Raw genomic sequence first — 21,002 nt, forward strand, 5'->3', positions numbered from 1 at the left:
TGTGTGGTTCTGTCCAAAGAATATCAGGAACATAAACCTCTTCTCTGGGAGATGATTTTGTTTGAGGTGGGGGGGGGGACCAGCTGTTTTCCACTTAAATGCCTTGCTTTTTGACATTTTGGAGGCTGTTTCCACGCCAGAGTTTAACCCTTCCAAACCAAACGTGTTTGGGGCTGGGGGCTTGCTTGTAGGTGTTTCAGTCAAAAGATATTCCTGAAAAGAACTCATCACCTGAGGAATCGATCCGGATGACGAAAGGCATCACCATGGCGACAGCCAAAGCCGTAGCAGCTGGGAACTCATGCCGACAGGAGGATGTGATTGCCACAGCCAACCTGAGCCGCAAAGCTGTAGCTGACATGCTGACAGCTTGCAAGGTACAGACGCATCGCTGAGCTGGGTGGGAGCTTTGCTCTTCTCTTTGAACACCTCTCCCCCCAAAAATCCTGGTACTGGTATGTTGGTCTGGGTTGCTTGGGTTGATCTTTATGGAAAATACCTGAATGAAAGGGTGTTGTTCTTGAAAAACAGATTTGTATTTAGATAACCTTTAAATAAGTGAAAATAAGTTTTTGTTGTTTGTTGACCCATTTTGGTTGCTTTTTTCTGCTTTTAAGACTGAAAGTTGAAATGAGGTCATTGGTGAGATAGATAGATAGATAGATAGATAGATAGATAGATAGATAGATAGATAGATAGATATAGAAGATAGATAGATAGATAGATAGATAGATAGATAGATATAGAAGATAGATAGATAGATAGATAGATAGATAGATAGATAGATAGATAGATAGATAGATATAGATAGATAACATTATTTTAATTTAGATTTTAATTTTTAATCTTAAATTTAATATTGCAACGAGGGAATTATAATGCTAACACTTTGTTACAGATTATATTTAAGGATTGCAACAAAGCTTTCCACAGTGTTGTGACACATTAGTGTGTCGGGTGCAGTGTGTAGGTGTGTCACACGAATGCTCCCCGCGCTCTTCCGGGGGCTGGAAAGGGGTTAGTTTAACCCCCGGTTTGCTAGTAAAACTGAATTACTGCCTTGCGAAATGATGCATGTCTGAAAATTGTGTCACCAACATGAAAAGTTTGGAAATCTCTGGATTACAGCAAGATTATGTGTGAAAGGTGCTTTGAATACTCCAAAGTGCTACATAAATACTTAGTAGCAGTACTCTTAAATTATTTTAGTGGATGCTCTCTGTATGTGCCTGCTTTGGGAACACTGACAGTGTTCCTGTACATTGCTTCAAAAAACAGAGTTCTCTTTTTAATCTACCTGTCTATTGACTGTGCAATCTTATGCATGTCTACCCCAAGACTAGGTGACTATAGCCAGAGCTTTCCCTTTTCAAGTCCTGCTAGAGTGATTATGTTTTCATATACTAGGTTTTCTTTTTAATTGTGTTGTCTTGTTAAATGAAGAATTTTAACTTAGCGTCATCACTGCCTCTCTTGCCTAAGCATGTTCTTTTGCATCCTTAGCAAGCTTCGTACCATCACGACGTAAGCGAAGATGTCCGGACAAGAGCTCTCCGCTATGGAACAGAGTGCACCCTGGGATACCTGGAGCTGCTGGAACACGTTCTCATGGTAAGGGACAAGGGGGAAACCCCTCTATATCTTTGCCAAAGGACAGCAAAGGTATGTTGAGGCTAGTTTGTGATGACTGCTGTGGTTAGCGTTGTGATTTCCTGAGTTGTTGTGCGAGGCAAAGGACCGGCATCTCTTGGTCAGAGGGTACCAACCTGGAAGGATTGTGTTCTTCCTCATCTTTGTACATTGTGCAGGGGAGGAAGTGGTAGAACATCTGCTTTGCATGCAGAATGTTCCAGGTCCTCTTCATCTCCAGTTAAAATGGATCAGGTAACAGGTGACAGAAAAAGCCTCGTATGCTGGGGAGCCACTGCCTGTCAGAGTGGGGGGAATGTTCTAGATTTGTTGTTTATTTATAAATTTGATTTATTAATTAACTTTGAAATATTTGTTTGCTGTCTTCCTGAATAAAATTTGCTCAGGGTGAATTTTGAAATACAAATTGAAACAGTAATAAAACAGATAAGTTACCAAAGCTTCCAGAAGAAATGGCCACAATATGAAAACCAGCAGTGCCAAAATACGGCATATTTTAACAAGGCCATCAATCAGATAATGGTGTCACACAGCCCACTACCTTTTCTCCACCAGGACTTGAATGGCTGCATTTTGCACCTGGTAAAATGTCTAGACTGTTTCTAAGTAGTAGAGTGCACCACAGTAGTCAAGACTGGATGTAATGAGAATGGGCAACACCAACCCAAGCTGGTAAAATGCAATTCTAGCTATCAGTGATCTGACTCAGAGTAAGGGCAATTTCTACATTTCTATGTTTCACGGCTGCTCAAAGATATTTTTGGTGCGTGGGGAAGAAACTTCAAACAGTAGCACCATGTAACAGCTAGTATGGGTGCAGGAAACCTTATTAAAACAAACCCAGGTGTTGTGCAGCAGCAGAGGGTTTAAGTTCCAGGACTGGCCCAGGCATTAGGCTCAGCGAGACAGTCACCTGAGGCAGATTGGGGGAGCTGGGAGGGGTGGCAGATCCGGGGAGCACAAGAGTGTACCATTCACTGCCTCCTGCATTTGTTGCCCACACACTGCCTGGGAAGAGCAGGACCTCTGCTGCCACTACCATCTGCTGCTCTTCGGCCTCCTTTTTTATCCCCCCCTTCACTCTATGGCTTCCCCAAGCAACCTCCAGTAGCCTCAGGCAGTGGCAGGTGAGGAGGGGGCAGGGGCAGCAGAGGAGGCACAATTTTCTGGTTTGCCCCAAGTGGCAAAATGTATTGGGCCGGCCCTGATAGACTTGATGAGTTGGCTGTGCCTGACTCCCACACTGCCATTCCCAGTGGCACCCAGAATCTCCCAGCTGAAGTGATCACATTGGCTTATCTCTTAGTAAGGTCACCTCTGCCATTCCCCCTCCCTGAACATTGTGGTCTTCCATTGATATTCTAACTCTGAGCAATACAGGGTGTGGGTTCCAAAAAGCTGCATCTAAGTAATTTGTGAGTCCAATCATGCCAGTGAATTGCCAGAAGCTCCCTCTTGGCCATTAAGCCGTCTGAATAGAAACGTCTACATTGCCCGCACAATGATGAGCACAAGCGGACCATGTATTTTGTATTTTGCTTTACATGTATTGTAAAGCTTCTTGTTAAATTGAATTAATGGGCATGTGTTGGAATAGAGATAAAGCAGAAACAAAGGGCACAGTTGTGTTATCACCTGTCACTAACAAGGCAAACAGTGTGAGAAGAATGAAACCTTTTAAATATCATTACAGGAACCTACTCAGCAGAATCATTTATATTCAGCAGCTTGATTGCTCAAAAGGGATTTGCTAGATATTTTTAAAGCCAGCCTTCAATAATTTCCCTTTCTGCCTCAGCACTGGGACATAACCAAAAACTGATTTGGACCTTAAGATACGAATGCATTTTATGAGATTGCTGTTGCTCAGTTCACATATAACTTGGTTGGTTTCACCAAAGTGTGGTTTATTCGAATATCCCAACTCAGTCCAATAGACTAACCATGGTTCGTTTTCTGGCATCAAATTGCAATGACCTACAAACCATATCTCACTTTAACAATGGCTTGACATTATGTCCAGACCCAGCTTAGCCATGGTTTGTTTCACCACACCACACCAGACTCTCACGAAGCTACAGAGGCACAAGGCAAGAACAGTTGGGAAATGAACTAAGCTTTGGAGAAACGAAGAGCAGCTTGTTTGCTTATCTCTGACATAATTTATGGTTTGTTGACAAAACTCTGGTTAGAACAAATCATGGCTTAGAGTTATGTGCGGCATTTGCCATTGAATTATACCTAAGGCCCGGTTAATTATAGGGTGAGAAAAGCATCTTACGTTCCAAACTAGCAGTGAGTTCCCTTGCCAGTTTAGGAGGCGAGGGCTGGGCAAGCCCTTGCCCAGAATACCAGGATTCCCAGGTTGTGGGTCTACTCATTCACTCTCAACAACCTTACTTGCTGTTGTATCAAGAGGAGGTTGGGCCCCCTTCCTTATAAGGAGAGGTTAAAACATATGCAGCTTTTTTATTTTAGAGGAAAATACAGCTAAGTGGATATTCTTTGATGGAAGCTCCATTTGAAATAATTAGGAACTGCTGCAGGAAGGGTTGCCCTCACTCTGAATTGATGCTGAGGTAGCAATGCTTCTATGGACCCTGATTGGCTGGGCTCAGGTACCCAGGAAGGGTACTTTTGTTCTGCAAAAGAAAGAGCGATGGTGCCTAAGCAGCTGCTGTTTGGGTAGCAAACAAAGATTGAACATCTACAGACTTCTGGCACAGGACTAAAATGTTAGTCTCCACTCTAATTTGCACCTCCAGATTCTACAGAAGCCCACCCCAGAACTGAAGCATCAGTTGGCTGCCTTGTCAAAGAGGGTTGCTAGTGCTGTCACAGAGCTCATACAGTCAGCCGAAGCAATGAAAGGTGAGTTTGGCTGCTCCGCTGTCATAACGTGCAAATGATCTCACCTTCTGGGCTCAGAGATAGAAATCTACTGGCAACCACATTCATTTCACTGGGCCTTATATGCACAGGGGTTAATAAGAAGTATGGCTGCAAGGCTTAGTCTCTTAGATTAATGACTTTTGATAGGCTGCTCTGATAGGCTGAGGGTGGGGTTTTTTTCCAATTAACAGAAGTATAAAATGTGGCAACTATGAGCAGCATTTTAGAAGAACTCTCTCTCTCTCTCTCTCTCTCTCTCTCTCTCTCTCTCACACACACACACACACACACACACACACACACAGAGGAGGGGGGGTGTAGATGGCACTTGCCAGGATAACCAAATGCATCATCTAAAAGCAACAAATATGTGTGTCTGCTTCAAAATTATTGTTTTTAATTAATCAAGTTTGCATGTGATTTGGCGATATTTACTACTGAAAATAGGGACGCAGGTGGCGCTGTGGGTTAAAGCCTCAGTGCCTAGGACTTGCCGATCGAAAGGTCGGCGGTTCGAATCCCTGCGGCGGGGTGCGCTCCCGCTGCTCGGTCCCAGCGCCTGCCAACCTAGCAGTTCGAAAGCACCTCCGGGTTCAAGTAGATAAATAGGGACCGCTTACCAGCGGGAAGGTAAACGGCGTTTCCGTGTGCGGCTCTGGCTTGCCAGAGCAGCAATGTCACGCTGGCCACGTGACCCGGAAGTGTCTCCGGACAGCGCTGGCCCCTGGCCTCTTAAGTGAGATGGGCGCACAACCCCAGAGTCTGTCAAGACTGGCCCGTACGGGCAGGGGTACCTTTACCTTTACCTTTACTTACTACTGAAAATGCATAAAGGTGATAAAAAGTTTGCATACAATTCAACTCAGCCTCATACAATTAATTGACTAATATCCCTTTAGCCAGGTGACACGCAGCATGGATACTTCCAGTGCAATCCAAACCCCTAATAAGCTGGAGGGGGGTTGGATGGGGTGGAGCTGTCCCTCCTGACTCCACCTTTTCCTTTTTACTTCTGACATCATGTTTGGGGCATGGTGGCAGGAGCCATGGTCTGTTCCAGCTTCAGCTGCTACAGCAACTGGTGTGATGGTTCTTCTCTTTTAAAAAAACTCCATGCAGGCACTGAATGGGTAGATCCAGAGGACCCCACAGTCATTGCCGAGACAGAGTTGCTGGGAGCTGCTGCATCGATTGAAGCTGCTGCAAAGAAGTTGGAGCAGCTAAAGCCAAGAGCCAAGCCTAAGGTGAGCAAGAGACAGGGCAAGCTCACTTCACCCTAATAATAATAATTATTATTATAATTTATTATTTGTACCCAGCCCATCTGGCTGGGTTTTCCCAGCCACTCTGGGCGGCTTCCAACAAAGATTAAAAATACATTAAAGTGTCACAGATTAAAAACTTCCCTAAACAGGGCTGCCTTCAGATGTCTTCTAAATGACAGGTAGTTGTTTATCTCTTTGACATCTGATGGGAGGGTGTTCCACAGGGCAGGTGCCACTACCGAGAAGGCCCTCTGCCTGGTTCCCTGTAACTTTGCTTCTCACAGTGAAGGAACCGCCAGAAGGCCCTCGACTCTGGATCTCAGTGTCCAGGCAGAACAATGGGGGTGGAGACGCTCCTTGAGGTATATTGGGCTGAGGCCGTTTAGGGATTTAAAGGTCAGCATCAACACTTTCAACTGTGCTCGGAAACGTACTGGGAGCCAATGTAGGTCTTTCAGGACCGGTGTTATATGGTCTCAGCGGTCTCTGGATTAGTTATTGTTATGGTCTCTGGATTAGTTGTAGTTTCCGGGGTCACCTTCAAAGGTAGCCCCACATTGCAGTGCATTGCAATAGTGTATTGCAGTAGTCCAAGAAGGAGATAACTAGAGCATGCACCACTCTGGCGAGACAATCAGGTAGGGTCTCAGCTTGTGTACCAGATGGAGCTGGTAGACAGCTGCCCTGGATACAGAAGGTGGGGTCTGGAGTAGGGTCACATCAGAAGATCTTAAGCATGAGGGTGACTCACTTTTTTTGCATCTCCTCAAACCTCCCCTAGCAAACTTGGTCCTTCTTGCGGTCCAGGGACTCTAGAGAACCATTCTGTCCTGGAAATATATCAAGAAAACGAGGCCCCTCCAGAAGGAAAGATTATCCTCACAATATTATCAGCAAAGGCTTAAAATAAAGAAGAGATTTGAGGGATAGCATAGAACATTTTAGGGGGGAACATTTGGCAAAACCCAAGAGGAGTGGCCAAGAAGGATTTCCTGGTGATCAGAGGCAGGTGCCCCAGGCCTCGCTAAATCAGAATACATTGTGTAAAAATATCAGGTGAAAGGCATGCTGGTTTGAAAGGGATGATTTCTACATCACAGACTCCTCACTGCAGAAATATAGGATATTCTATATTGTATGTATTGCACTTCGTGTTGTGCACAAAGTCTGCATCACAGTGGATCACCACTTCCGCATTTTGCCCAGCAAGATTGAGAGGAGGGGCGGTGGTGTAGGGCACTGCCTGTTGGTGCTACGATACGATTCTCCATTTATCAAGATGCTTCCTGACATGAAAGTCTTATAAGAAGTTATTAATGTTGAGTAAATGAAATCAGTTTGTCTCTGCTTTGTGTTCTGCGATAGGGATATAAACGGGTTTCCATGATTTCTGCTAGGATGCAGGTAGAGGGCAGTGATGCTCTGCTCTGGCGATGGGCTGCCCCCCCCCGCCCCCCCTTCAGACTGCCTTCCCGCAAGCACGCAGCCTGCTGCCCCTGAGGTTCCCATCTAGCTTGCCCTGCTGGCTTCAGTATTTGGAGGAGGAGGAGCGTGTTTGAGGAAGGGCGGGGGAAGGTTTTATCAAGATCTAGCCCCCCCCCCCCCCTTGTGGCTTCCTGCTGTTGAGTCTAATCCGTATTTCAAGCTGAGTCCAAACCTGGATGCCTTTTTTCTGCAGGACTCTGTGTGATATGTTTGATATATTAGGTTGTTATTTAGTCCAACTATATATCAAACATTCCTACAGTGTCCCGCTCTGTCTCCGGGGACTTTTTAGATGAGAGATATATAAATATATAGAAAACATAGCAGGAGGCAATACGGAGTTTGCAAAGAGGCTTGTTAAAGGTTTAGAAGAACTGCCTGCTGATTCTGCTGCTTCTTTTGATCTGGTTCAGAGGATACATACAGTGGAGAAAACCAAGCTCCCTCTTTCAAGCATCGTGGGAAGATGGCGGACTTGGAGCTCCCTGCCACCTAGCATGGTGGTAGCAGTGGCCTCTGTAGCATAGTTGGTTTTGTGAAATAAACCAAAAGAATAAGAAAAACTGTGGTGGAGGGGTAGGCCCTTTTACGGCTTGACAGCTGTGACTGTCTGCTGGAACCCCCACATACAGAGGCAGTATACCCTTGAGTGGGAGAAATAAGAAGGGAAATCCATCACTTACTTGCCTTGCTTGGAAGCATCTGGAGGCGCATGGCAGATCATGGCCAGACACCTGATACTGGTACCTTGGGTCTGGCCCAGCCAACAGATCTTAATATGACTTCGCTCTTGAGCTACACGTAATAGGCAGCAAGCTTACAGAAAACAGGGGTGACTTAACAAAGCTGAACTCAGTTTTCTCTGTGTGCTAATCTCTGCTGAGCCTATATTCAAATATGAGCTCCCATGCATTGCAAAAAACAATAATGGCGGTTTGTCTATTGCAGGGCAGGGGGGACCATTTTAGAACCCTGAGAATCTCTGCCACCTTCCTTATGAAAGTTAATCCTCAATCTCGAGTGACTGTTTCACAGAGGAAGTTTTTTGGGGGGAAAGATAGTACAAGTTTAAAAGATCCCTTCCCTGCAATTCAAACAAAAAACAAAAAGGAGACAGAAAGATGGTCTGACATAATATATTTTCATTTCCCATTATTTCAGAGTCTGTATAGTAAAAGCCAAATTAATTCCCCCACATTTGTGGTTGTTTCAGCTTCAGGGGTGGGGAATATTTCAAACCATGTCCTTGTATCAGTAGCTCTTGGCCAGAGGCAACTCTTACCACTGATGATTCTTTCCCTCTCTCCCCCCTCTTTTAATTGCACCCGCTATCCCTCAAGCCCCGCACCTTCCCCTCCAAGGGGTCTTCCTTCCTGCCCTCTTTGGCCTTCTGCCCTTTCAGGTCCTGCTTCCTTCTTTCTGGGGCCTTTTGCCTTCCCCGCCTCTCTGCACCACATATGGAAGGAACCTGGTCTCCCTCCGAACATTGTTGGACTCCCATCATTCCTGACCATGAGCCATGACAGATGGGGCTGGTACATCAACAAACCATAGGCAGGGCCAACCATACCATTAAGCAGAGTGACATAGCTGCCTCAGGCAGCAGATGCTGAGGCGCATGGAGCAGACAGAACTCTGCACCCCCTGCCATGTGCCTTGCACCCCATGAACAAGCCTGCTGCATCCTTGGGTGCAGTGGAGGAAGCTGTGCCAAGTGTCCCGCTGCCAGTGCTGAAGTGAGATTCAGCAGCCAGTCTGGTTGGCTTCTGGAATAAATTTGCCCTCTGCAGCAGAATGACTTGGGCCAGTCCACTCTGAACGGCCCACAGGTTCCTCATACCTGCTCCAGAGCTGCACCACCCAACACCATCAAATCACTTGCTGCAATAGTCATCAGTAGATGTCAGACCCACCTTTACCCCAAGCATTTGAAGACGTGTTTCTGGAACTTTTTAAAAAAACACACACCCATATTCTGGTATGTGGTAGTATTGCTGTTGCCCTTGGGTCAGGCTGTGGCCCCATAGAACATCCCAACCCCCCACCTGAACACCAGTGCCTTACAGGCTACATGCTGGTAGCTTATCCTACTAGGTAAAGGTAACGGGACCCCTGACCATTAGGTCCAGTCATGACCGACTCTGGGGTTGCAGTGCTCATCTCGCTTTAGTGGCCGAGGGAGCCGGCGTACAGCTTCCTGGTCATGCGGCCAGCATGACTAAGCCACTTATGCCGAACCAGAGCAGCACATGGAAACGCCGTTTACCTTCCCACCAGAGTTGTACCTATTTATCTACTTGCACTTCGACATCCTTTCGAACTGCTAGGTTGGCAGGAGCAGGGACCGAGCAACAGGAGCTCACCCCGTTGTGGGGATTTGAACTGCCAACCTTCTGATCGACAAGTCCTAGGCTCTGTGGTTTAACCCACAGTGCCACCCGCGTCCCTTGCTTATCCTACTAGTGGTGTCCATTAACACCTAAGTAACATGGTGAGAACATGACCTCTGGTATGGGATGCCTTTTGAGCATGATCCCTGCCCTAGACCTGGGGCACATGTCACCAAGCAGCAAATCAGCAGAAATATGCCTGCCACATTTCTTTCAAATAAAGCCAGTATTTTGCTTAATCCTCCTCTCTTATTGCATTCTTCTTCTGGCACAGGAAGACTGGGAGAGCCTTGTTTGGAATGTGCCTCTTCCTGCTCCTTTATTATTATTTTAATGTTATCATAGAATAGAGCTATAGAGTTGGAAGGCACTCAAAGCGTCATCTGGTCCAAACCCCCTAGTTGAGTATTCATCAGGCAAGGGCAAAACTGCTAAAATTTCAAGAGAACTGTTGGTGACAGTCTCCTCTTCTGGTTACAGCAGGCGGACGAGACCCTGGATTTTGAAGAGCAGATACTTGAAGCAGCTAAATCCATTGCAGCCGCCACCAGCGCGCTTGTCAAGTCCGCGTCTGCAGCTCAGAGGGAGCTGGTTGCCCAGGGCAAGGTTAGTGAGCAAGACTCTGCCCATGAAAATGTAAGTCACCATTTTAACTATGAGATGACACCTCGGCTGGTGGAGTTCAGGGAACAGATGCCGGGGCAGCTGTGCGGGAATAACGTCCCATCGTCTGCCTGTCTCCCGATACAGTTCAGTTGCAGCATAGCTTGCTGTGTCTCATTTCTTGCAGCTTTACACACTAATGCAGCAGCCCTTATGCCTATGAGACAATTGCCTTGTGGCCTCACAGTTAAGCTAAGTGCCCCAAGGTGCCTTGTAGTGCCTCGTGGTATAACTTTTAACTGCCATCAGGTGGATCTGGGGAAGCCTTTCCTGTAGCGAAAAGCACTGAGAGCTCCTGAGCAGATTTCCATGTGCATTTTGGTTTAACCTCTCAGTCCCACCTGAGGGCAAGTTCAGCTGCAGCCCATAATGCTGCCCAGCCATTTGTCATAAGGCAGCTGCTGCTCATGTACCCTGTCCCATTTCCCCCAAATGTTGATGCAAGGCCCAATGCCATCTAAATGTTTTATAAAACGTTGCTTTCATGCTATCAATCCCACCACATAAGTCATTAATAATTAATTAATTAATTAATTAATTAATTAATTAATTAATTAATTATTCCTGCTAATTAATTTTGTCTGAACTGTGTTTCTAGGTTGGAGCCATCCCTGCCAATGCAGCTGATGATGGACAGTGGTCTCAGGGACTTATTTCTGCTGTGAGTTAGTCCATATTTTTCTCCTTCCACCTTTTCAAAGGTAGCCACCATCTGCTCTCTGCTGGCCTGATCAGATCCGCCCATCCTCCTGTTGCTCTGCAGTTGGGACAGAAGCATTGCAGGCCCTCATATTTTGCAGGCTCAGGCCCTCATATTTCCTGTTGAAGCAGAGGGTAGGGGATTGGATGCAGCCTCCCAAGCCTCCCTGGGACTCCCTCAGGGGCCATGGCCCTTGCTACCCCTGCTTTGGGGGCCCTTGAGCACTTTTGCCTGGCTGGATTGTGCCCTTTTTTATTTTCATAGAATCATAAAGCCATCTAGTCCAACTCCCTGCAATGCAAGAATCTCAGCACACAGTTCCCCATCCAATTTGAAACCATACCGGGCTCTGCTTAGCTTTTCCGGTGTGCTACCTGTTATTTATTGTATTAATATCTCACCTTTCCCAGAAAGGAGCTCAAGGTGGTGTACATGGCTCTCCACACCCTATTCCATCCTTGCAGCAGCCCACTGAGAGCAGCCCACTAGGCTAGGGCCTGGGCTGAGGGGCAGTTGTGGCAAAGTGGGGATTTGAAATGGTCCACCCCCTTACTGACTACACCCCACTGAACTGTGATAATGCTTCTTGCTTCTGTGGATGGAGATAAGGGTGGGTGGGTGTGAAACCTTTGTAAACTGCCTGGACGGTTGGCTTGTTTTTACAGTCAAGCGGGATATAAATTTTAGGGGGGGGGTGAAATATGAAATAGAAACCTCTGCAGCCTACTGTATAAAGGCAGAGAGAGTCACACACTTTTTGCCTCTCTTCCTTCCCACCCTTCTCTATAGACCTTGAGGCCCTAGGATCAGACAGGGTTTCACTGGGAGGTCAAGGGAAGCAGAAGACCAGAAGATGGATTTTGCTGCTGGACATGATTCCAGCACAGATCCTGGCATTTTAGATTTTCTTTCATCTGACCCCACCTGAGCCTAGTGGACCATTGGCCTGACCCAGCAATAAAGCCAGGCCTGATATTCTGTTGTTGCCCCTTCCAGGCCCGAATGGTGGCAGCTGCCACCAGCAACCTCTGTGAAGCGGCCAATGCTTCAGTCCAAGGCCACGCCAGCGAGGAGAAACTGATCTCCTCTGCCAAGCAAGTGGCAGCGTCCACAGCACAGTTGCTGGTGGCTTGTAAAGTGAAAGCAGACCAGGACTCGGAGGCCATGAGGAGACTGCAGGTAAGGAAGTTTGCGTGGCTCAAATCTCTCACCTTTTGCGAAAGCTGCTTCGCTTGATGCAGGAGGTCAGGTTTGGCATCCTCACCGTGCCTTGCATTGATTCAGCACCACAGCCTTGCAATGTAGGTCAGTATTGTTACCTCCATCTAGCAGGGTTGGGGAGCCTAAGGCCTGGTTTAGCCTACCACGCCTACCTGCCCCTTCTTGACATCACACATGGGGGAGGTAGAGATACAACTTAGACAGGTGAGCCTGCAGAAGGCAGGATTGAACTCCCTGTCCATCAGCTGATCCATGGGGAGTTTGGTCCTGCTTGGTCACTATCGTCCCCGAAATTTAGATGGGTTGGGGAGACCGCTGCCCCTAACAAATCACCTCACATCATTTTGACATCAGATGATTGATAGGTAGGTGGTCCTGCCCACTTCTCGAAGTACAGTGGTGCCCCGCAAGACGAATGCCTCGCAAGACGGAAAACTCGCTAGACGAAAGAGTTTTCCATTTTGGAGGTACTTCGCAAAACGAATTTTCTATGGGCTTGCTTCGCAAGACGAAAATGTCTTGCGAGTTCCTGCGGTTTTTTTCCCCCTCACCCCCCTTTTTCTAAGCCGCTAAGCCGCTTATCTGCTAAGCCGATAAGCCGCTAAAAGCTGCTAAAAGCTGCTAAACCACTAATAGCGCTAATCTGCTAATCCGTCAATGGGCTTGCTTCGCAAGACAAAAAAACTGCTAGATGAAGAAAATCGCGGAACGGATTCTTTTCGTCTTGCGAGGCACCACTGTAGATAGGACTACCCACCTGTCAAACATCTGATTTCCTAATGATGGCACTCAAAAGTTGAGGTGAGATAAAGATCTAACCCACAGGGCCAAAAAGGTTCCCACCGATTCATGGCTGGAGTGATGCCTGAATAAGGTAGCTACCACCTCACTCTTGAGTTGCACCACATTATGCCCTCTAATGGTAGTTCCGAATGCTCCTCTAAAGCTTGATATTAGTGGCAATGGCCTCGCTGCAAAAGTTCATTAAATGAACTGGATGCTTTGTGGCATTAATGGCCAGCAGGCTCCAGGGTAAAGTCCTGGTGGGATCAAGATAGAGACCCTTTTTCACGTGGAACTCCAGTGGGTTTATTTGCTATTCCTTTCTGGGCTCAGTTTTCGGTCCTCATTCTTATCTTAAAGGTAGAAATGGCTTAGGGTCTGGTTACCAACTTTCATATAGTGCCCCTGCCTGGTTTTAGAGTTGAAAGGGTGCAGAGATAAGGCTTCAAATATGACCTGAAGAGACGATGCAGGAGCATTAGACCCTTCAGACCCCCCCCACCCCCCCAAAAAAAGCTTAGAGCCACCTTCCCCAAGCTGGTGTCTTTCAGGTGTTGTTGGACTTCCATCTGCCCCAGCCAGCAGGGATGGTGGGAGTCCAGAAAGATCTGGAGCATGTCAGGTGGGAGAAGGTTGACTTACACCAGGTGTGGGGGACCTTTGGCCCTCCAGATGTTGCTGAAATGCAACCGTCATCATCCCTGGCCATTGATACTGCTAACTTCTTTATCTGCTCCTTCTGTAGGCCGCAGGGAATGCTGTCAAACGTGCATCGGATAATCTGGTCAGGGCAGCCCAGAAGGCGGCGTTTGGTAAGGCTGACGATGACGATGTCGTGGTGAAAACAAAGTTTGTGGGAGGCATTGCACAGGTCAGTAATAATCTTTCACCTGTCCGTCATTTTCACCTTTTCTCTCCTGTTGAGACCATGTTGAGAAGAATCCATATAATACAGTAGGTTATGTGACAGCAAAAGTAGATAACCTAAGGATCAGAGGCTGAATGTGTCCCGCTGGGCCTGGTCACTGCCTGGATGGAGGACCTCATGCCTGCCTGCCACCTTGGGTTCTATGAAAAATGAGACTCTGAATGGCACTGAAAGTAAAGGAGACTCTGCATGACATTCTGAAATCTGTTGGATTTCAGTTCCCTGCATGTGCAGAGCGATTGCAATCAGCTTAAACGTACAGTATGATCACATCTAACACGCATATAACTTGTGCAATTCCAACCTTGCATGATTGAAGGCCATCCAATTGAAATTGCAGGAATTTAATGCCTGCAAGGTTTTCCTGGTGTGAAAGGAGCTTTAAGTTCTCTGCCTTGCTTACCATGCAAGGCCCTCTCAGCACACCAGCTCTGGAAGCCTGGGGGTGGTTGTGTGAGCTCTTGGGGGATCTCAGATGGCCCCATGAGATCTCATGAGAGCATCCCAGACCAGGTGTGCTGTGTGGGGCCTTGCCCAGTAAGCAAAGCAAAGAGCTTAAGAATTCTTTTTGCACTGCATTTTCCAGCTTTGGAGTCCTAGGTATGCTCATGTGGGGGTGTTTACATGGCTATGAGTACACGCGTTTTCAGGTATATGTGGAACCCTTAGAACTGAACCCCTGGGTAAGATCCGATCGTACTGTATTTTATTTATGTCATCATTTATTTCTGTGGCACCATCACTGTGGTTATTCTTCTAGATCATTGCAGCGCAGGAGGAGATGCTGAAGAAGGAACGGGAGCTGGAAGAGGCGAGGAAAAAGCTAGCCCAGATTCGTCAGCAGCAATACAAATTTCTCCCTACTGAACTGCGGGAAGATGAAGGCTAACCTTTCCCTGGTGGTTTTGCTTGAAAGAAACCTGAACTGAAGGGGTAGAAGATGAAGAAACTACCAGGCACTTCCTGAAATAGGTTTTGGGGCAGGAGAGAAGCAGAGGGTGGGCTGTTGTTTCTCGACTATTCAGCTACGGTGCGCTGGTCAACCGACTGATGGTACAGTGTTATGGTCTCCCCACCCCCCCACCCTTCCCTTATTTGCTGTATCTCAGGAGAGAGAGCCTCACTTTTTTACACAAGGGGTTATAAAGTCAGTATTATATCATAATCAGAAGTTTTGATCTATTTATTATTCTCTTGACTAGCATTAAGGACTTTGGTATTATAATATGTAAGAAAACGGTGTTTAGAAGTCCATGATTCAAATAAGCTACCCAAATGAAACTGCTGGTGGGTTTTCTTCTTTTTCTTCTTTCTTTCTCTTTCTTTCTTTCTTTCTTTCTTTCTTTCTTTCTTTCTTTTTCTTGTGCCCTCTTTCCTTCCAAGACTGAGGCAGCAGCCATGTCCCAGAGAGACATTTGAATGTGTTGGCTTCATGGAGGGAAAGTATTTGCCCTCTCCAGTGTCATATAGGGCTGGTTCGCTCTAAATGTTGGGGGAACTTTCTCGGTAACTGTTTGCACTAGAAGTATCCATATTGGCACATTGCCATGCGTCACCCCATTCTTTGTACAGTGGTTTTTTCCCTTTGGGGTGGATTCAGGTTTCTAGCCCACAAGGAATTAGAATAGTTATCCTTTTGGGGGGAATAAAGTAACCCAAGAAACACGAATCGGCGTTCATTTTTTAAAAAGTGCAGAGTAGCAGGTTCATGAAGGAAAATGCCTTTTTGTTTAAGTATACCTCTTGCTTAAATCAGCCTTTGCTAAACTGTGGCCCTCTGGATGTTTGAGACTGCAATTCCCATCAGCCCTGGCCAGTACCAGCCTGCTAATACAAAACACATCTCAATCCTAAACTCAACAGCTTTTCTCTCTCATTTTAGTGAAGAACTGGCTTATATTATGAATTTGTGCTTGATCATCACTAGATGTGATCCATGAGGTGTAATATCAGAGAGCATGCTACCTAGCAGACCAGTGCCCCACATTGCCCCCAAGCAGCCATTTAGGTTTTCTAGGGTTTGTGCTACCACCTAAGTTCAAAAAGGAGGAGTCCATGAGGACCAGTGGCATGTACTTCCATTTTTCCTTTTTCTGTGGAATCTCTCCTACCACTGCCCCCTCCCCCATACTTTTACAAATGTTACATTTTGCAGGGGAAATCAAAAGCTGCTTTTATCAACTGTGAAGAAAAATATCTGGAAATTAAACGGCTGGCCAGTAAAACAGTATTTTTCTGGTAGATGATCGTTGTGTTGCTATCCAAGGAACAGCATTCTAGAAAAAATAAACTTAAGAAAATGCTGTTTCAAAGGTATTGCAATGTTCTTCACCCAATGTGGCATAAATCCTCAGACAAGATACCATTACAATGTTATGTTTCTCATACAAACAGAGTTTGCCACACAACTGAAAATGGGGAAACTAAACTGGAGGTTGTGAATCATCATAATTATCTGTCACGCTCAGACTGTGGCAAAAGTCTTCAGAACAAGCCTCCCAGTCTACTGGCTGGAAAAGAATTTCCTTCCCAAGCCCTCCTGAATGCCATGAAATTAGCTCACCTGCTCCAAATTGCACCAAGCAGCCTTCCTGGCTTAGTTATACTTCTTGCAGAAATAATGCTCTCCGAACGCAGTTGAAATCTTGTGCAAGCCTTGGGCGCCAGGTGTGATATGCAAAGCTCCAGCAGAGGCCTTGCCTGCCTGCGGTGGGATGCAGGCTGGGCCTGAAGAAATGGGGGTTTTGTTGCCTGGTTCACAGAAAGCTCTGGAAGAAATGGTAGAGCTGCCTGTGGACAGGATTATTTCAGACAGCAGGTGGGAAGTTGCGGGCAGGTGTCAGCCCCATGAAGGCTGTCGCTGACTAAGCAGGAAGAAAGCTAAATGGGGGCTCTTCTTCCCCACCCTAAAAAAATGGCTTTCCAAATCCAGGGAAGTGAGTGGTGGTTTTCTTTTTATTTTTTTCCTTAATATAGACTGTTCCTCCAAATGCAGCCTGATGAGCTACAGCCCATCAGAGCATCTTTATCATCTTATCACTCTCTTGGAAATGGGTGCATCATGTTTCATTTATTGTTCCCCAAGGGCTGGCCAAATGACTGTGGAACAGGCAGGAAATTGATTTGTTGGTGGTGGAATGCAAAAGAGGGACCTTCCAAATCCGCAGTCTACTTCAGGCCTTGACAGGATTCTAGTTGCCAACAACTTGCTGTAAGGCTAGGCTATAATTTATGGTGCAATTTTAGCCTCTCCTTAGGAAATGTCATTGTGCCAGCAGTTGTTGTTTTTTAAAGACTTTGTCTCGTCTCTGATGCTGAAGCATTTTAAGGTCTGTCAGACTGCAGAATCCTTGGCAAATATAGAAAACTTTAGCAAAGTTTGGGGTACTGGCAGATTTGGACCCCTCTTTGAGGGAGGTTCCACTGTCAGTCTCTGAAGGCTTTGTACAGGGCAATGTATTTTAAAACGTTATTGAAAGTCTGCAACAAATTGAGTGCATTTCATAATTCATTCTGTGAGATCAATTCCTTTCCATAATTTATTCCATTTCTCCAAATCATGGAGGAGGGTCCAAGAACTCTGTGGAACATCATTGTTACACTCCCAGCCACTGAGAAGCTTATTCAGCTGTCCTCGCCTCCTCTGCAGCTTCTGATGTTTCAGCAAACATGGTCCATACACACCCAAGAATATTTTCTCAGGGCTGGAAACTTGCTTTTCTTAACAATTGAGAGCTTAGGCTCTCAAAATGCTGTTAATTTGCCCCTGCGCATTTAAAATTTGAGGTGCAACCACTCAAAGTGCAATGTTTGGAGTGGGGGGAGTTGTTCTGCGAGCAGAACCAGCACAAGGCATTTGGGGCCTGTGGGAAGAAAACACCCATTTCCCTCCATGCAGGCAGGGCAAAGAATCAGGAAGGTCACCTGCACAAGCCCCACTGAAATGAAGGGGAGGCTTCAGAAAGGCTTGCACGGGAGGAGAGCATCTGGATAGATAGTGTTGCTGTGCACAGAGGACCCTTTTGGGTCTCTGCCTCCAGCCCCCAAATGCCTTGGACCAAGCATAAAGCAAAGAGGTGACCTTGACATCAAGAGTTTTAACATCCTTGGCTTTTATCACCTGCAGCAGTAACAAGAAAGTGAAGCAGACTTGGAAAAATTTCCACTAAAGAAGGGTGGTGCCCATTTTCACCCCATCCCCTTATCTCCTAGCATGGCTCTTCTTGGGCAGTTAAATCCCACCCCCAAGTGCTCTAAGAATCTCTAAAGAGAATTGTGACATGGCAAACACCTGTTTAGCAACTGAGCATCTTTCCATGAGGAACCGCCTTTGCCTTTAACGTCTCCACAGGTCCTCCCCTGCCTCCAGTAAATGACCCAAATCCACGCCTCACCCCTGCTCCCTTTGGAAGAGTGTTAAATTTCTCATTTGCAAACAATTGGGATTCAGGACTTGCTTGTCAGCCTTGTTTCTGTTCTTCAACAAAACCACTATTGACATTGCCAAACTCTGAATGTTGGTGTGAGCACCGAAGAACTTCTGAATGATTCAGACACTTGTGTGGTGACAGAGACGACGTGCTCCTGTTTGCAAGGTCGCCTGCGCAAGGAAAAGCACGAGAGGAGTGCACACTCTGTCTTGATGTTACACTGTATGTACACTATTTATCTGGCCCACAAAACTGTTTTGTATTTACCATAAATAAACTTTTGATGGCACAGGCTCTCTTTTTTTCTTAGACATACATCTGTACTCTCACGAGCTGCTGCCTGGCAAGTCTGTCCCAACCTGGGAAAGAAAGATATCTTAGTCAACTAGCACTGGGCTCTTCCAGGCAACCTCTTCATTGAGACTTCATGCTGATCTGTGTGCATGGAGGTTGTTTATTCTTTTTAAAAAATGTATACAGGTGTCTGCCATTTTAGGCACATCCAGTTGATGCGCAACCACAAACACGGGTCCTTTGGGATGCAGAAGAGGGGCCTAGGCATGCTCCACAGACAGACACTTTGACGTGGAGCGCAACCCCTGCAGAAAAAGGGGGTTGCCTGTATACCACACTGCTATCTTTAAAATTATAAAGCTACAATAAACACCATGTAAAAACGTTTAAAACAAGACATCAATTAACCATTTGGAAGGTATTCTTAAACGCCTGAATAGGCAGGTTTTCAGCCCGTGATTAAAAGGTGGCACAGAAGGTGCCAGCTTAAATGAAGTATCAAGTAGTGATTGTTCCATGGTTTCCAGTACATTTCCCTGTCTCATTCCTTACTCATTCCACAAGCCCAGGGCTTGTGGTTTGGGGAAAGCTTTTGGAAACAGGTGAAGAGGTCACCCATAAGCGAGGGAAACAAGGCTAGGCTGTGGGGGCCTGGCCCTGCCATCAGAATCGAGGCAAGAGAGTGCTTGGAGAGAGCTGTGCCCACCTGGTCTGCTCTCTCTCTCTCTCTCTTTTAAAATAATATTTATTCAGGTTTTAAAGGTTACAAATAAAACAGAAAAACACCAATTTAAACAAAAAAACAAAACAGTATATCACAATAGAAAAAAGAATACCATACAAATAAAAAAAAGAAAAAAAGAAAAAAAAGATCAAGAAAAAAGGAAAAACAAAAGCAAAAAACACATCAAACCTTCACATAATATATCTTTCATTTGCTTATTCCCTTGACCTCCTCCCACCTCCCTTTTTTGTATTCTAATTCAGTTAAATATTTCAGCAAATCCTTTCCCTCTTTATTTTATCTTTATAATCTATCTTGATACACTATAATTTTACATTCTCTTCTTTCACCAATTAACAATCCGTTTTTGCTTTTTCTTTTTTAATCTTATTTCTCCTTAAAATTAATATATCTATTTGAACTTAAACTCTTAAAACATTTCCACTAGGGTCATAGAAATTTCATTCCACGATTTTTCTCTCCCTCATTAAATTTTTACAAAATTTCCAAATATAAACTTTAAATTCCCAAACTTCTTCCACCATCTCCTCTCCCTGGTCTCGGCCTCTGCTGTCCCTTCTGTCAACTCCATCAACCTGGAGATCTTATATCCGAGGCTCTTAACTCTTCTTCTCGTCCCTTCTGCCGATCTTGTTCATAATCTTTAGTGCTAAAGAGCAGATCTCGGGGGAGCTCCATCCCAACAATGCCTTTATTCCTTCTTAGCAGGACAGCCAGATTTCCATAGTTAAAGCTAGGATCCATAAAGCATTCCAAATCTTGTTTCAAAATTCCTCCAAAACCAAAGGCCCCCAAAGCTCCAATCTCCTCCTGACCCAAGTCCATATCCCAAAAGTCAATTGATCCCTGCATTGGGGAATCTCTCCAACTTTCCTTTTCCAGACCAGGCCGGGCTTCAATCTTCAAGATCTGGCTTTTTCTAGTTTCAATCATAAAGGGCCTCAATTTGTAATCCTCAATTTGCATCTGTAAGTTTGCATCTGTATTAGTTTTGCATCTGTATTAGTTTAGGTTCGACCACAGCAACTTTCTCCTTCTCCTTTTCAATGATTTGTTCAGTCATGATAGATTCCTGTGCCGGATCCTTGACAACTTCTGTGTTAATACCCACTTTTGATCCCAAGATGTCAATTTTAATAGCCATAGCATCTATCTGTTTATGAAGCTTTTCCAGCAAATAGTTTGTCTTATAAAATGCAGACATTTGTCTTATAAAATGCAGACCTAACCAACATTCTTGGGATGTTCAAGGTCAAGCTCTGGTTTCTCACAGTCCTTATCTTACAGCTGGATGCCTCCGCTCCACTCTTGTAACAGTTTCAACAACTCAGTCCTTTCCAACCCAGTTCCAAAGGTGAAAAATAGTATCAATTTTCAGTTACTTTTTCTTCTTTTAAAACGCAGAAGTGGACAATGGAAACAGTATCTTTCTCTTATAACTAGCTGTCAAATATGTACTGTTCACCATCAATGGACTTTTTCCTTTTTTTTTTTCTTTTTGCAGCCCGTTCCCAGGTTCAGAGATGTGGTAATTTAGTTTTCCACTCTCTCCTGCA

General features: G+C 45.6%; 1 protein-coding gene across 4 annotated transcripts in view; it reads left to right on the forward strand.

Annotated features, from left to right (window-relative positions):
* Window positions 1-18,223, forward strand: part of TLN2 (talin 2) — a 182,041-nt gene extending 163,818 nt beyond the window's left edge. For 3 of the 4 annotated variants that reach the window (XM_079953107.1, XM_079953109.1, XM_079953108.1), the window contains exons 49-57: window positions 192-377; window positions 1,504-1,611; window positions 4,416-4,521; window positions 5,662-5,786; window positions 10,163-10,288; window positions 10,944-11,006; window positions 12,042-12,224; window positions 13,795-13,920; window positions 14,738-18,223. In XM_079953107.1, coding sequence (XP_079809233.1) covers window positions 192-377; window positions 1,504-1,611; window positions 4,416-4,521; window positions 5,662-5,786; window positions 10,163-10,288; window positions 10,944-11,006; window positions 12,042-12,224; window positions 13,795-13,920; window positions 14,738-14,866 — 1,152 coding nt within the window. In that variant the 3' untranslated portion in view covers window positions 14,867-18,223. The remainder of the gene's footprint in view (window positions 1-191; window positions 378-1,503; window positions 1,612-4,415; window positions 4,522-5,661; window positions 5,787-10,162; window positions 10,289-10,943; window positions 11,007-12,041; window positions 12,225-13,794; window positions 13,921-14,737) is intronic. The other variant, XM_079953110.1, reaches the window with a different exon arrangement.
* The last annotated feature ends 2,779 nt before the right edge of the window (window positions 18,224-21,002 follow it).

This window comes from Podarcis cretensis, assembly GCF_951804945.1.
Source record: "Podarcis cretensis genome assembly, chromosome: 14".
Taxonomy (NCBI): Eukaryota; Metazoa; Chordata; class Lepidosauria; order Squamata; family Lacertidae; genus Podarcis; species Podarcis cretensis.